The sequence below is a fragment of the Bombus terrestris genome, chromosome 12 (assembly GCF_910591885.1).
Source record: "Bombus terrestris chromosome 12, iyBomTerr1.2, whole genome shotgun sequence".
In the NCBI taxonomy this organism is placed as follows: Eukaryota; Metazoa; Arthropoda; class Insecta; order Hymenoptera; family Apidae; genus Bombus; species Bombus terrestris.
Genome location: NC_063280.1, coordinates 10738247 through 10753570, shown reverse-complemented (window position 1 = coordinate 10753570; position 15324 = coordinate 10738247). Strand labels below are relative to the sequence as shown.

The 15324-nt window shown below is 32.4% G+C and overlaps 2 protein-coding genes across 3 annotated transcripts in view; one reads left to right on the top strand and one right to left on the bottom strand.

The window, feature by feature from the left end:
• Nucleotides 1–58: 58 nt before the first annotated feature.
• The window catches only part of LOC100651294 (HIV Tat-specific factor 1 homolog), a 58351-nt gene continuing 43085 nt past the window's right edge, over nucleotides 59–15324 (top strand). Inside the window, exons 1-3 of one of the 2 annotated variants that reach the window (XM_048411157.1) lie at nucleotides 59–144; nucleotides 1378–1736; nucleotides 1839–2195. In XM_048411157.1, coding sequence (XP_048267114.1) covers nucleotides 1440–1736; nucleotides 1839–2195 — 654 coding nt within the window. In that variant the 5' untranslated portion in view covers nucleotides 59–144; nucleotides 1378–1439. Of the gene's footprint in view, nucleotides 145–613; nucleotides 780–1377; nucleotides 1737–1838; nucleotides 2196–15324 lie in introns of those variants that run through there. The other variant, XM_012314812.3, reaches the window with a different exon arrangement.
• Nucleotides 2497–11984, bottom strand: LOC100651497. The gene is made up of 5 exons (XM_003399635.4): nucleotides 11622–11984; nucleotides 5407–5682; nucleotides 4988–5224; nucleotides 4546–4744; nucleotides 2497–4149 (listed from the first exon to the last, which is right to left on the bottom strand). The coding sequence occupies exons 1-5, from the start codon at nucleotides 11656–11658 to the stop codon at nucleotides 3921–3923; spliced, it is 978 nt and encodes a 325-aa protein (XP_003399683.1). The 5' UTR covers nucleotides 11659–11984; the 3' UTR covers nucleotides 2497–3920.

Here is a 15324-nt window from a genome sequence, read left to right as displayed (position 1 = left end):
CTCCACCCAAGAAAGACTTCTGGTTACGTCACTGTATCAAATGAAGAATAGGATTAAAGTAGTGGTACTGCTATTTCCGGTAAAGATACGCGAAAGAATAAACTGAAAGTGAGAAATTAAATTTTACATTATCAAGTTATACAGGTATTATATTTGGTGTATTACATTCAAATATGGTATTTTTAGTAAAGAGTATCATACAATTTTTGGAAAATAAATGTATATTTGCTTGTTAGTAATTCATGTTCTTTGAAACAAATGCAACAAATTTATGAAACGTGTTACGTTTATTACAAAATTATAAATCCATAAGACATTTTATTGCTCCAAAAATTAAAAATACCATATTTGAATATTCAGAAAAATAATTTTGGTACTTTTTAAACAAAATGTAAATATCTAGTAATTAACCTATTCTGTTAAACAATATCTGTTATTAATAATTCTGTGTAATAATTATTTTATTAAGTCGTTCAAAGTTAAAAGTATAGAAGAGTATTAAATGTTAAAATGAATATTTAATAAAAGAAATAAGTGTTAAAATAAATAAAATTGATTACAGTACGCTTTATCGGCACAAATGTACATGATAGAAAATTCTACAATTTCATGTAGAGCGCATTAGTATCGCGAACAGGTATCAGCGCATGTTGAGTAGTGTGTTGCTGTCAAGTTCAAGAATTTACAATTTGTTTCTTTTTAAAAAAGTTATATTTTTTGATAAGAGTAGACGTTAGCTACGTTAGAATTATTGTGAAGAACTAACATAATTTCAAATGGTATGTTTGATAGTGATATCGATTTCTGTATATGATAGATATCTAACCTACATCAAAATATTTGTGCACTTTGACGTAACTTTTTCATATATCGAGGGAAATTGTATCATTATTATTTGATCAATTTATATAAATGCGTTTTACTTAGTACGTACACGTTATAGATAAAAATTGTGTATCGTAACGTTAAATTCGATTGTATTTTGATAATATTTATGTAACCTGTATACGCTTGTAATTATTTAATCTATATTACGTCGTTTTTGTTTTATCAATCTTTATTTTAGTAAATGTAACTTTAACATTTTGTATAAATTTGTTTTGTTATTTTTATAATTTTTTGTTAATGATACTTTATGATAAATACAAAGTACGATAAGTTTAAAGGTTATGTCAACTGTCTTAGCAATTACCAAATACAAAGCATTAGTATGTGATTTAAATCTCTGTCAAATAAATGAATATTGTTTATCAACAGGTTGCTATTATTTATTCATATTATTTATATTAACACACTAATAATAGCTTATAAATTTTATATGCAATTAAGATAGCATCATTATCGTAATTAATATGTTTTCATAATTTTCTGTTATAGGTCTTAAATTTTATGCTGAATTTTATTGAAGTTTTCATCAAATGAAATATTATTAACATAAAATGGCTGATTGTAAAGATACCGAGAAGGCTGAAGATTCTATGAAACATTATAAATTTGATGGCCAATCTTATATATATAAAGATCCTACAACTAATGTTACATATAGATTTGACAGAGATAAGAATGAATGGATGGTAAAAGATACAGAAGAAGCAAAGACAAAAGATTCTGATGATAATGAAGTTAGGGCACAAGAAGGAGTATTTGGCTTTGAAAATGATACTCATACATATACAGATCCTAATGACGGCAGTGTGTACTTTTGGGACAAGGAAAAAAATGCCTGGTTCCCAAAGGTGAGGTGTGTTTTTCATAAAAGATATTTCAATAAACTTTTTGTTATTTATATAGCCCATAATGCATTATCATTAAAATATTTTCAAATAATTATTTTTCAGGTGGATGAAGATTTCATGGCAAGATATCAAATGAGTTATGGGTTTACAGATGCAAGTAAAGTAGAAACAAATACTGCGCAACAATCTCAAGCACAAGCAAAGATCGATAAAGAGAAAAAGAAGATGGAAGCCAAAAGAAAAGCACAAGAGCCGCCAACTTGGTTCGAAGTAGATGAAGCCCATAATACTGCTATTTACGTGTCTGGCCTACCATTAGATATTACTATGGATGAACTCACAGAGCTTTTCAACAAATGTGGTCTCATAGCACGAGATGAAAAGGGAAAGGACAAGATCAAGTTATATAAGGATACAAATGGTCAACCAAAGGGTGATGCTCTCTGTATCTACATAAAGGTAAGTGATTATTTATTTGGTTTTTATTGTCAGCTGTTTTATAAATAATTTCATTGGACTTGGATTAATGATAATATTATTACTGATTAAATTCTTAAAAATAATTACTTTGCACAATTATGAAAATATTTATTTTAACAAAAAGGTAGTAAGATATATATCTACTACGAAATATGTAGTATGTTGAATATTACGGAACTCTTTTTATAAAGGTATAAATTTTTCTTAATTAATTATCTAAATTATCTAAAAAAAGTTTATGTTTACTATCACAATTTAGGCTAAAAATTAAATTTCATAGTGATGATTTGACATAGAATCTTTATTGACGTAATGTACATCATGTTAAATGTAGAAGATATGTTTCAATAATTTGGGTATTTTGTAAACAAAACTTAATTCTTCACGAATTAATAGTGGAGTTACAAGTATTTTGAAGTGACATTGTACGAATACAGATTAATATGTAAATAAGAATGCAATGCACGTAAATATAAATGTTTAAGTACATCACACAATATTTCTCGAATCACTTAGCTTATAATTAAACGTATAATCTTTTTTATCAACTTATAAATCCTGAAACGTTCCGGCCGTAAAAAGGTTTTATTCTATCGGTACTTATATGTATATACAATATCATTAAATTAAAGCATAAAAAATAAAAGTCTTGGGAAATTTATATCGATATATACTGATAACATATACTAAATAATGCGTTCTAGATAAACATCAAATATTATATGCATATATATTTTTTTCTGATATTTTTTGAGTAACATTGATACGCAGTCAGTGCATTATCCATTGGTAGTGATATACGTATGTTTGAAAATTTAGGTATAGTCAACATACAATTATCGATATTTAAGCAGTTTGACTATTTGTGATATATTATCTGCTGCTATGATTGCACTATGGTTTTAAACATTTAGTTAGCGCGAAAACTAAATCCATAGTTTTAAAGTGCTTTCTCGCGCTACAATGAACCGAAGGCATTCATCCAAGAAATATTTTAGAACTTATTTCTTTAAGAATCATTTTTTAATAATGAAAAATAAATTAAAAAATAGCGAATAAATAATTTTTCTACAACGAGTTATTATTTTAATTAAAACAAATTTTTGAAAAAGTACATTTGCAATTAGATAATTCTATCTTGTATTTCATTGTAGTTTTGCATTTTATAATTTGTTTCTACGTATAAATGCCTTCGAATGCCGTAATACTTAGCGACAAGCAAAAACTAACATTGCAAATATAGTTCGCTAATGGACGATCCGCGTTTCATGCAGATTAATTAAATAAAAAAATACAAAATGAAATCTAAACACACATCGTACGCGATACACGAACATTGAAGTTATTACTCTACCGATTCGAGGTAACGTTATTAACTAGACAAGTACATCTTCAAGAATCTAACGTCTATTTAGAAAGAGAGGAACATAAGAAGAGACTGTTTTGAGCCGAATAAATTATATCTCAGTCTATGCTCGACTTTAGTAGCGCCTAAATAACTTCATCATCCACAAATTCGAAACGAAACGAAACGAAAATTATAACTCTTTATTTGGCTGAATGAAAGCCTCGATTAATTAAATTTCTAGCAAAATGCAGAATGGAAGAAAGTGTGTGAAACATAGATACAAAATGATCTTTTAGAAGAATAATGATCGATGATTAAAGCAACCAAATAAAGAGTTAAAATAAGTAGCGTTTTGTTTATGGCTTTAAAATAACTTCTTCGCTCGCTAGGTTGTCCATTTTGTTAGGGATTTGTGGCAAAATGTTGTTTATGGCTGTTAGACTTTGTGGACCGTTACTGGGCGTATCAGGTGCGAATGCACTGTATTCTCGTCCTTGAGGCAAGATCTGTGCCACTAGTGGGTAATTCAGTTGAGTTCTGTTCGAGTGATGTCGCATTCTTGTTCTCGGGTACAATACTTTAACGCTGCAATTAGAATTTTAGTTCAAAATTACGAATGTACTATTATGCTACAATTTGGTTACGATACATTAACATCTTATTTAGGAATCTTTAATTTTGAACTTAAAAGAATTTATTGGGAAAGAAGATAAGTTTTTCAAATGTGGACTTGTGTGGGAGCAGATATTAAATACCAAAAGGTTTGATATATGCATAAAAATACCGATATATACATTTACTAAAATGTTATTTCTATGAAAATACATAGCGTTTAAATTTTTGTCGAATTTTGTTATGAATTTTCTGGACAACGTAACGGTCCTTAAGAGAAACCACTTGTCTTCTATGTACAAAATAGTATACTATTGGCAAACAGTATATTTCACAACTTACTATCACTTTATAGGTAAAATAACTTACCTAGGTGGCCTTGAACCTACATTCACACCATGTGCCCAATCTGAATATTGTTCCGCGTGCTTCTTTCTCCATCCACTTCGTCTTTTATTCTGCCTGTTTGATTTCTTCTGTTCTTTAGAGTATTTCTTGCTCTTCTTTCGAGGTTTCAATCTTTGGTTTTGCGGTGCGTATGGATCTATCGTTTTTTTACGTCTTCTAACTATAATTTAAACAAAGTATCTAATTATAGATATCCACTTAATCACTAAAAGGTTCAACAATCGTACGATTCTCGTATGTATAAATTTTGTTAGTTTTGAGACGAATGTTCATTGGGAGTATTGTTCGATGGTCCTTTTACATCCTTTAATTTTAATAAAAATGTTTATCGTTATATATAGATAGAATGGTGCTTTAAGTGGTATTTGAGCTAGAAACGAGCGTCAAGAAAGTAGGATGTTACCTATACGTCCAGCTGGTACTTCGCACACGTAGTGTTTTCGTTCGACGCAACTTCGTGGGCTCCATTTATACCTTAACGTGGGATCGATCGTGATGCAGTGCCATGCATATTGTTGTTTAGAGTGGTTAGATTGAGGTAAACCAAAATTTTGGAACACCACTTTCTCCCCGGTCACTCCCCATTCCCAAGCCATTTGCTGCCAATTGTATATTCCACCGATCCATCTCTCTAATTTCGCTGGGACATAATATTTCAACCAGTTTAGATATTTAATCAATTTCATCCAAATTTAGATTATATATATTTTGTATTTTTTTATGATTGTAAATATAAGATTGTATAACGCGAGTGGTTTGAAAACTACTTATTATTTTTATTTTTATTATTAAATATTCTATTGTAAGACGAATTTTACTTACTGAATTGATCGCTCGACAAGTATTTCCTTAGCATTCGATCTTTACCATTTCTATCGAGAATCGCTAGAGTAGCGTTTCTATCTTTGCAGTGAAAATAGGCTTCTCTCCAAGGTGCCGTACCTCCGCTTAAGTAATAGCAATATCTTTTCAATCGGAAGAATCCTATAGGGCACATGTACCGCCTTATGATTTCATTTTGTCGGCCGACTCTGAGCCTGTTCGTGGCTGCTGGATTGATACTGTTATTGTACGGCTGTGCCACTACTGCTGATATGCCTGTAAAACAATAAAGTCGTAAAGAATAATTAGCTAGCCTTCGTTATCTTATCTCATGTATCATATTCTCTTTAACACGGAAGAAAAAAGGAATCATTTTCAAACATTTAAATAATATTCTCGTAATTTTATCTTTTCTCGTATCATCTGTAGCTGAGAATTTCGCATATTCCGTAGAATCACAATGGCATATTCTATCTCGAGAATATTTCTCGTTCAAGGAAATCCTTGGGGACGACACAACAGTTCAACAGTTTCGCCTACACACTGTTCACATAAATTTCTCTGCCGGTGCATCTTCTTTGCATGTGACGAGTATTAAACGAATGCCTTACATTTATGTACGTTTTATCCGTCGGTAAAAATTGATATCCACTGTTTTAATGTAGGTAGGAATGTGCGATAGCAAATTCATTACGTCATACGATTGCATGCTGTAATATGCAGCGGGACTAAGTAGTTCAGTGTTACGGTCGTTCTTTTCCCCGTGCAATAATTTCTTTCGTCTCTCGTGGCTCTGTCCTTTTATGGAAACAATTGCAGAAAATCGAATAAAACGTCAGATGCAGTTTAGTCGCCGATCCTTAATACCTATCTCTTGTCCTTGAGCGTAATTGAACGATTATGTAAACCGTACCTTTTTTTACGGATGAATAGATACAAATATACAGATGGAGTTATATACATTACATAGATGAAAATAATTTAGTGATCGTGACGTTCTAAAAGGACATGACCGGTCATAAAATTAAGATTTGTTACACGAAGAAGGTGATAATGATTGCTGTATAATAATGTCCTCGTTTATACAGATTAGGATATACCGATTAGGAAATTGTTCTAAAAATACATTTTTCCAATTTTAATTTTAAGCTTGTTTTTAACTCTCTGTTCTCTCTTTCAATTATAAGACGAAGCATGTCGAAGGATGTCGATATATGTATGGTACGATAATTGCAAAAGATTATTTGTATTGCTGTTTGATAGCAAAAACGCGGAGAAGCTTATTTGTCGGTGGTTTAGATATAGCTAATTACCGTGTGAAATTAAATACATGTGCTATAACGACTGCTACAGCTAAAAAGGTTAATAGTCTTTGGTATTTATTAATAGCTGTATGACAATCTATCTTAAGAGATATATATGACACTATAATTTACACCGATGATAGACGTAAGTCGATTACGACCGAATTCCGTAGGAAACGTGTTAATCTCACTGCGTTCTCTCTAACATTTTCGTCCGAATAGTATTTTTCAATCATTAGAAAATTTCTCGAATTTGAGAAAAATGAAAAAGACTTGTTATTTATATGCGTAATTTTTCGTTTCAATTTTTGCTTAAAGATTCATTTTACGTTAAACATGTTTATAACGATAACTTTTTATAGAAGGAAATAGCCATTATATGTACTTTAAAGATGCAAGTTTGAAAGTTTTCTTCTAAAGGTTCTTACGCCGTCCGTGCTCAAGTATCAAACATGAGTTAAACTTCCGTGTATTGCTAAGTATTCCTAACCTAGTTGGATGCGTTTGATGTTGTCCGGCCTGCAAAGTGTGAATGATATCATCCGAGAAAATTATGCGATGCATTGCTATTACGTCCATACATGGGAATTATTAGGGTAGAAATGCGAAGTGCCAATTACACTGTGCATCTTCCTCTTTGGTTTATTATCATGGAAGAACTCCGGGAGTACGTTAACACGACGAAATAGGTTACTAGTTGATCGAGTTGTTTTCATGAATTCAAACTGCAGCACTCTAATTAAATCATGCACCAGCTATTCTCGTAGAATTCTTTCGCGGTTTACGACCATTGAAAAAATTGTTCTATGGACAGTTGTATTCTTTTTGAAACTTATTCCTTTCACGTCTGACTGTAACGTAGCATTATATAGATGTTTCGTTTCCGCGAGTATCTATAATGATACTAGTTTGCATAAAAATTTGCGATCTACCGATCGTTTAGAATTTTTTAGAATTTTTTGGAATTGCAAGTAATAGGTAATATTACTCTTACACGTATCATATTTGCAATCACCTTCGATAATGTATCGCAATTTCTGTAACTTCTAATTCTGTAGGAATAACATATTCAACTATAAATTATCACTTTAGGGAACGTTTGTAGGAACACGAATTATACGGGGAAAAGTTTCCATCCGCTGAACACGTTTGGTTTGTTGAGCACATTTTGTTTGCTTGTTTCTCCGGCTGGAAACCATAAACGACAAACAGCCGCGGTAATGTTGGAGCTTTATCTTTTCACGTATTCATTCGCAATTGCGTCGGATGTAGCTTCACCGATATTTCTGTATACCCAGGACACGCATTGAATGTAAATCCGCCTTTCAGCAGATATTGCGAACAACTTTTCATTTTGTCCGAGTTGTATTATGACAAATTAATAGTCGATGTAATCGAAACGAACGTTTGCATCTTTTTAGTCATACGTTTCTGATTGATAGCAAATTTCCAGTTTTTAAGATTCCATTCCTCTACCGATTGGATATTTTTCATTTTTATACATAAATGTCGAAGAAGAAAGAGATTTGTTCAGGATTTCATTCGAGCGATGTCCAAGCAGTCTGAATGGAACTTGATTGAAATTTGGAAGTTTTATGAATGCGAATGAATCTTTCACCTGTAAAATCCTTGCTAATTCGATATGTCTAATGTAACGATTACAAATATTTGAGAGGAACAGCTGCCAAGGTTCATAATTTTGTCGAGTTATGTGATGACGTAACGGACTATGAAAGTGGCTCCTTTTGTTAAGATTTCCAATATTTTCGTTTCTTGTATCTGATTAATTATTCAAGGATAAGATCATCTGATTAGTTTGAATGGCGAATAAATTATTCGGCTAATTGTTCATATTTAATCTCTAAATCCGTGAGAGAGATCGTACATACGATAAAAACAATTCTCTGTTAATTGGAAAATCAAATTTAACTTTAATTACATGCTTGGTCGTTGCAAAACGTGACGAAAATTAAAACCAAAACGTGAGGAAAATAAAAAGATGGTTATACTTGATCCCTATACATGACTCGAAAAATTTACTAGGCTAACATTATCTTAAACGAGTATTATCGAAATTATACAACCACATGGCACGTATATATGTCAGCTGTTTTATCTATTGTCAATATTCTCATATCAGCTGAGCCATTCGATGCAAACTTGCTTTAACCCAAATCGGTGACTGACTTTGAAAATGTGCTTGTACTTAAACGAGCGATAGATATTGAGACTATGTTTCTAGAAATTCGCCATTTGACAAGGTGTAATTAAATACTATACGCCGGACTTTGATATCATCGTGCTATGTCATGAACGTTGATAATTAATACGAACGTCTATAGCTGTTATTCAGCTATAATTGTGACTGAACTTTTAAATCAGCACGTCTATAAGCTGTACCTTTATCTACGTAAGAATCATGTTCATCGATGCGTACGTCGTACTCATGGATAACACGTGTGTTCACAATTTTTACTTTCATTCACGGGTTACATCTAGCACAAGGCTAACTTTACATGTGCTCTGCGTAATTGTTTCATATTGCTTGTATATTTTAGCTACAGCGGCCGATCAACAAGTGTCTCATGTATGTATCTCTTTGGCGAGTCTTTAAAATAATAGACGTTTAGATTAACTGGTGTAATTATAATTTAATAATCTAGTATCAAGCATATATATAATTTTTCTTTCATGACATACTTCAGTAAAGAGACTACTTTTATGAAACATAACCGGGGATTGTATTCGTCAGATGAAACGTATAATCATTATAACTTGCTAACACTGCATATAACTAACTTATGTAAGTTTTGTTTTGCATTAGGTTTTTTCCATTAAGCACGAAAATAAAAATGGTTTTGTTATATGCTGTTGGAAGATCACAGTGAATACTGATGTTATTAATGATAAAATTTATACTTATTTTATCACTGGTATTAATTCATTGATCTTGTACAGATATCTCCAATAATAATCGCGTTCGTGAATTTAATCCGTTCAAAGTTAAATTGACCCAAGGTAACTAGATCGAATAAAAGGTGGTGAAAAACCGATACTTACGTAATCCATTATTCTGCAGTTTTGGCAGTGAACACTTTCTTATGGTTATTCTAGTTTTGCGACACATTTGCGGTGTGATTTAATACCGTTGTGTGTGGTCTTCTGACTAAAGATTCGCGTACTCTCTAACAAAAATAGATGGCCGATCTATTCACTTCGGGCATCTAGGTATTCAATAGTATATGTGGCCTTATTTTTATTAGCCCTACATTACATTACATAACGATAAAGGACTTAATATTTTAGCTTCAACTATTCACCTTATTATTTACCTTACATCTTAAATACGAATATTACTATTTTCATTAAAGATTTAGAAGATAAATATAGATTGCATATTGAAACTTATTTTTAATATTTATCAATATAATATGTCGATACAGTATCATTTAGAGAAGGTTAAAGATTTTGTTTTGAAAAGGTATTTAATCAAAATTTAATTTCCTTAATTTTATACGTAGAAGTTAATTATTAATTATTATTATTATTATGTAGCTTAAAGCGAGAAAAAAGATCTAATCACGAACGTGCATATTTGTCTACCCTCTGGTATTAAATGGTGCATCGTGACATTGATTGTATCATCGCTTCTTCTTTATTATTTCGAGCTCTTCGGGTAATAGTAAGTAAGAAAGATAGAAATCTCGAGTAGCGTTATCGAGTCGCCTAGTTTCGCTTAAAGGCGTCATCAGTAATGAATTTTTTCGTACTTACAAGTGCGTAACCAATCGATATTTGCATTTGGTAGATACATCCTTTCGCATTTAATGACTTGCATATTGCATCAGTTGAAGCTTGCAAATCGTTTTATTATAACGTTTCATTATGCTCGTACAAAATGTTCGACGTTGGCAACGTTTCTACGGATTTTTTTTCCCCTTTCTTTATACGAGTTCTAGGGAGAAAATAGTAGAAAATAGAAAAGAAGGAAATGTACCGTAAGGGAACGTCCCATGTTATAAATTTTTAATCTTCCGTGATGAAAGAAAAATAGGATGGACCGAACCGGCACTCGTTTCTCACCGTGCAGTGCAGTTGTTTCTATTCGTACGTGTCAACAAAATTCTTGAGGTGAATGATCTAAGTTATAAATAAATAGCCAGCTTCTACAACAGTGAATGGAGTTATTTACAATGTTTTCGTTATTCTCTATTTTCGAAATCTTTCTCAAGATACGCTTCTTCTTTCTTTCTCGATTCAATATATCGGTACTATATGAGCTTTTAATTTAATTTATAGTGGTATTTGAGCGTTATATGTTTTTATTGCTTCATTTTTTATTCTTATTCCATTAAACGAAGTTTTATTTTATTTTATTTGTTTCAATGCTAAAAGTGAATGTGGCGTTTTAATGTTTTCGATAGGTGTGTTAAACGAGTATCGACATATATAATTATCATGTTCGTTTTATCCAGCGATCTCTTTTATGTTTATACTAGCTCTATAAACACAGAGGAACTTTTCTTTGGTATTTCGCTTTACCTTGCAATTTGATAATTAACTCTATACCTTTCATGCTTTGTTCTCTAAAGCTTTCCTCAAAGGATTCAGTACCAGAAAGCTTTCACGACGACAACTCGTAAACGCACTCCGTAAATTTATTTCTAAGAGAGAAGCCCGCGTGTGTGCGTAAGTTTTTTGATAAAAGTTCACGCTTTTCACTCATAAGCAACATTGAGATAGACATTTCTACCGAAAAGAAATACAATTGAAACTAAACCGAACGTGTAAAAAATGTATTCCTTCCCTCGTCAATCTTTTTATCCATTTAGTCTCCTTTCACTTGATATTTCTCGAATAAATCACAGGCGTTGAATTAAAATCGGTCGATTCATTGGCGAAACTCATTACCTGCGGCACAAAGAACCAGAAGCAAACACCTCCGCATGGTTTCCACCTGCTCTGTCGTTGATTTATTCGCCGAATTCGTCGATGAACAAGCAAAACGGTGCAAACAGAATCGTCCTCATCCTCGTTCACAAGTTACACATTGATTCACTCATCAAGATCCACTTGATGTCTTTGTCAATTCGAACGAAATTTTCATAAAAATTCACGACCTAAACGATTCTCGATCACGATAATTTTAATCTTTTTTTTTCTGTGTTGGCGCGTTCTCGATTTCTCTATGTCCGAGACACTGATCAGAAGCGGACGAGCACACGGGGAGAAGCTTTCACGGTGGAAGTTCGCGAGCGACTGAAGCCGCCGCTTCCATTCCGCTCGACGTCAAGGTACGAGGCGAGCTTTCGATACGAACTCGCGCTTCCCCCGTGTGCCGCATACTTTCTCGATCTCCTGGCATTTTTCAGGCTCCTCTCCTGGCTAGTTGTACGTTCGTTTCGTTTCGTTCGTCAAACGCATCGGGTCCTCTATCCCCATAGCAATGATATTCGACACCTAAGGAATTTCTTCTGTATTCGACTCTTTAAAAATCGAACCACGCGCTCCTCTCTCCCTTTGCCATTCCATTGAGATTTATCTATCCTCGAACGATTTGGGAATGAGATCTGTGGCTTGAATGCGAGTGTGATATTTTGGTCTAGTTACAGCAACGTTCATAACTATCTCAGTTCTTCGGTCTATTTCTATTCAGTGGTTTAATTAAAGCAGTGCCGCTTATCTTTTTAAGTAAACTGCTCTTAAAATCAGAAATCTACAAATCTATGAATATAATACTTAAATATAATGCTTAATATATATATTAATAAATAAATATATATATATATATAACGCTTCGTTTAGATAAAAAATGATTTTTCGCTGTTGCTATTATAATTTTTCCAAGTACTTTGTCCCTCATAAAGTAAATATGTTTCGGTGTTTTTTGGGTGATAAATTGGGATTTGAAGGATTAAAAAACTTTAATGTTGGTTCCTTGTAATAAATCTAATACGTAAACTCATTCGGCTATACGTGTAATGAATCGTGCTTTAAAGTTTTAGTCGAAAAGAAACGAATACGAGGGATCGGGAATTATTTATGACTTTGCTAGACATTTTCCTGATCGTGTAAAAAGATTTAGCCGAGGAAGAAAAATTACTTGCATCGGAATATTTTGTTTCTGATCTTTTTCTTTTTTTATAATAAAGTCATTAGTATGTACGGCGATTTATTTGTATTGTGTTTATATAATGAGATAATTACATTATAACGTTATAATTAATTGAATTTATGTAATTGAATTATAATTTAATTGTTATATCTAGTTTGCTGGAAAATTTTCTAGAAACAAGTTTCGAAAAATTAACATTTCAGTTAACTATTTAAATTGTACCTCGATAAAGTTATTTATTCTTCTTAATTTTTAAATAGAGTTGCATACTTGTAATATTTTCATTAAAATACCACTAACAAGCATTGTCATCTAATATTTTTATCTCAGTCGATTTCTTTATCAGACTGCTGAAAAATGATTATCTTTTAAAAAGTTATTCTTTAAATTTCTCTTTATCAGTAAGTAATTACAAACACCGCAATCTACCGTTGTATAGAATTAAATTAATAATACGATATACCATACAAGGAATAAGAGAAAAACAAAACGATACATCATGGTTGTGCTTATTTTTTTATGCAAATGAACTCGTCAAGGGATGCACTGCCTTTTTCGAAGCGACGCGCGACGTGGTTAAAAAGAGATCGATCTGCACTGGACAGGGGCATTCCAACGCGTCGTCGTTTCTGGCGATTTTTCAGCTACGAGTTTCGGTTCGACGACTCGGACCCACGCTGATTCAGAGCCCGTGTGATAAAATCCGGAAAGAAGAAATATTCTGCCACTAGGAAGGATCAATTTAATCGAAATATATAAAAATTACATCGCAATATTTGGAATAAGGATTCGCATACACGTTTCTTTTAATTTTTTAGATTTTTCATCTGTTTTTAACCCATTGATATATTTGTTACTATCGACGTATTGATTGCATTTATTTATCGAGTTACTTATCGGATTACGAAAGTATATACGAAAGAGAAATTACGTCACGTACCGTGCATGTATGAATAGCATCGCCGAGTCATTAATATTCTCATGGAGTAAACGAACTGAACGGTAACAGCCGACAAAGTATCCATGTTCCTGAACCCTTTTCTAATTGGGATGAAGAACAGTTTCTTTCGAGCTCTCGTAGACCTCTCGGCTAAAACGTATCATCGAAAATTTGTCACACGTTTTCTGTCGAACAGACGTTGCTTTTCCTTGAAGATTCATATCTATAATTAGCGTATTGTCCCGTCTGAAAAATGAGGGAACGAGTCCCGATCATTTCTACTGCGTGTCTGAAAGGCGTGGTGCCTGCCTTTCTCTTCTTTTTTTATGCTGCAGCGTGTGAAAAATTCGAGGACTCTTCGCGAATACAATTTGAAACGTGACATACTTATATCCCAGCTAACAAAAGTTTGTCTCGTGCTTAAATTACAATGCATTCGAATAATCATTTTCTTTGGGAACTTCATTTTATAACCGAAATATTGAACAGTTTTTTGTACAATTCTGGTTTAGTTATTAAGAGTTTATGAACCGAATGGACGTGCTTGAATTTTATACTTTCATTTAAATTTATTCGATAGTAATGCAATTTAATATATGAGTAGTTTGGAAGTCACATTCGAAAATTCTATAAATTGAAAAATAGAGCAAATATGATACGTAATATCTTCCAAAATTTTGCTGTTTAAAGCATGCCAGTTATATTTATGCAGTTAAAACTGCAACCATACTGAAATATTCGTATTAATCAAATTTTACTTGTACTGCAAAATGTCGTTAATTTACTATGTAATTATCTCTGTTATATCGATAGAAATTAGAACGAGTGAGATATCAAATGCAGATCAGTAGCAAGATCAGTCACCGAAAACGTCCAAATAAGATAAAATATCAACGGAATTCACTCTGACAGTAATCAATTTAAAGAGTAAATAGTAAATCAATTTCAGACGATTATACAATTTGATCGTATTTGTAAGATCGCTGATGTAATATCCTTCTACGAAAATTAATTCATCGTGTAAAACACGTAGATCTGAAGTATATACGTATAAAAAAGTTAATATCATTTTCATAGTAGGTTCATTCTCTTCTCCATTAGCGATAGTTTGCTAACTTCTTGGCATGCTTTCAACCAACTTTTCGGCCGAATAAAACAACAGCTTTCAATTTTTTGAACACCACCATTCTCGAAATTTATTCCTCGTTTATAAAAAACCAAATATTTTCCATGAAACATAATGATCGATGACAGAAAAATATATGAAACGAGATTTTCTATCGTAGTCACAGAAACAAAATTCGACCAATTGACTGAAAAATATTGCGACCGAGTTATTATCTTAACGAAACGTTGGTGATTGAAGGGTTAAGCATCTTTCACGAAACGTTTACATTTTACTATTCCTCGAAGTCTTTCGATCTTTCCGAATTCGAAAATATTGGGGCGCAGGATGAAGACAGTATAAAATGAATAAGGGAATAAGGGCTACGGGACCGGTAGCCCGGTATCACGAGAAACTTGCGAGTTTAATCAGTTTTACGAAAGTGGTTGTTACG

Coding starts and splice junctions, on each gene's coding strand:
- LOC100651497 (XM_003399635.4), bottom strand. CDS start 11,658: ATGCGGAGGTGTTTGCTTCTGGTTCTTTGTGCCGCAG. Junction 5,683..11,621: donor TCTGGTTCTTTGTGCCGCAG/GTAATGAGTTTC, acceptor ATTGTTTTACAG/GCATATCAGCAGTAGTGGCA. Junction 4,745..4,987: donor AGTACCAGCTGGACGTATAG/GTAACATCCTAC, acceptor TTTAAATTATAG/TTAGAAGACGTAAAAAAACG.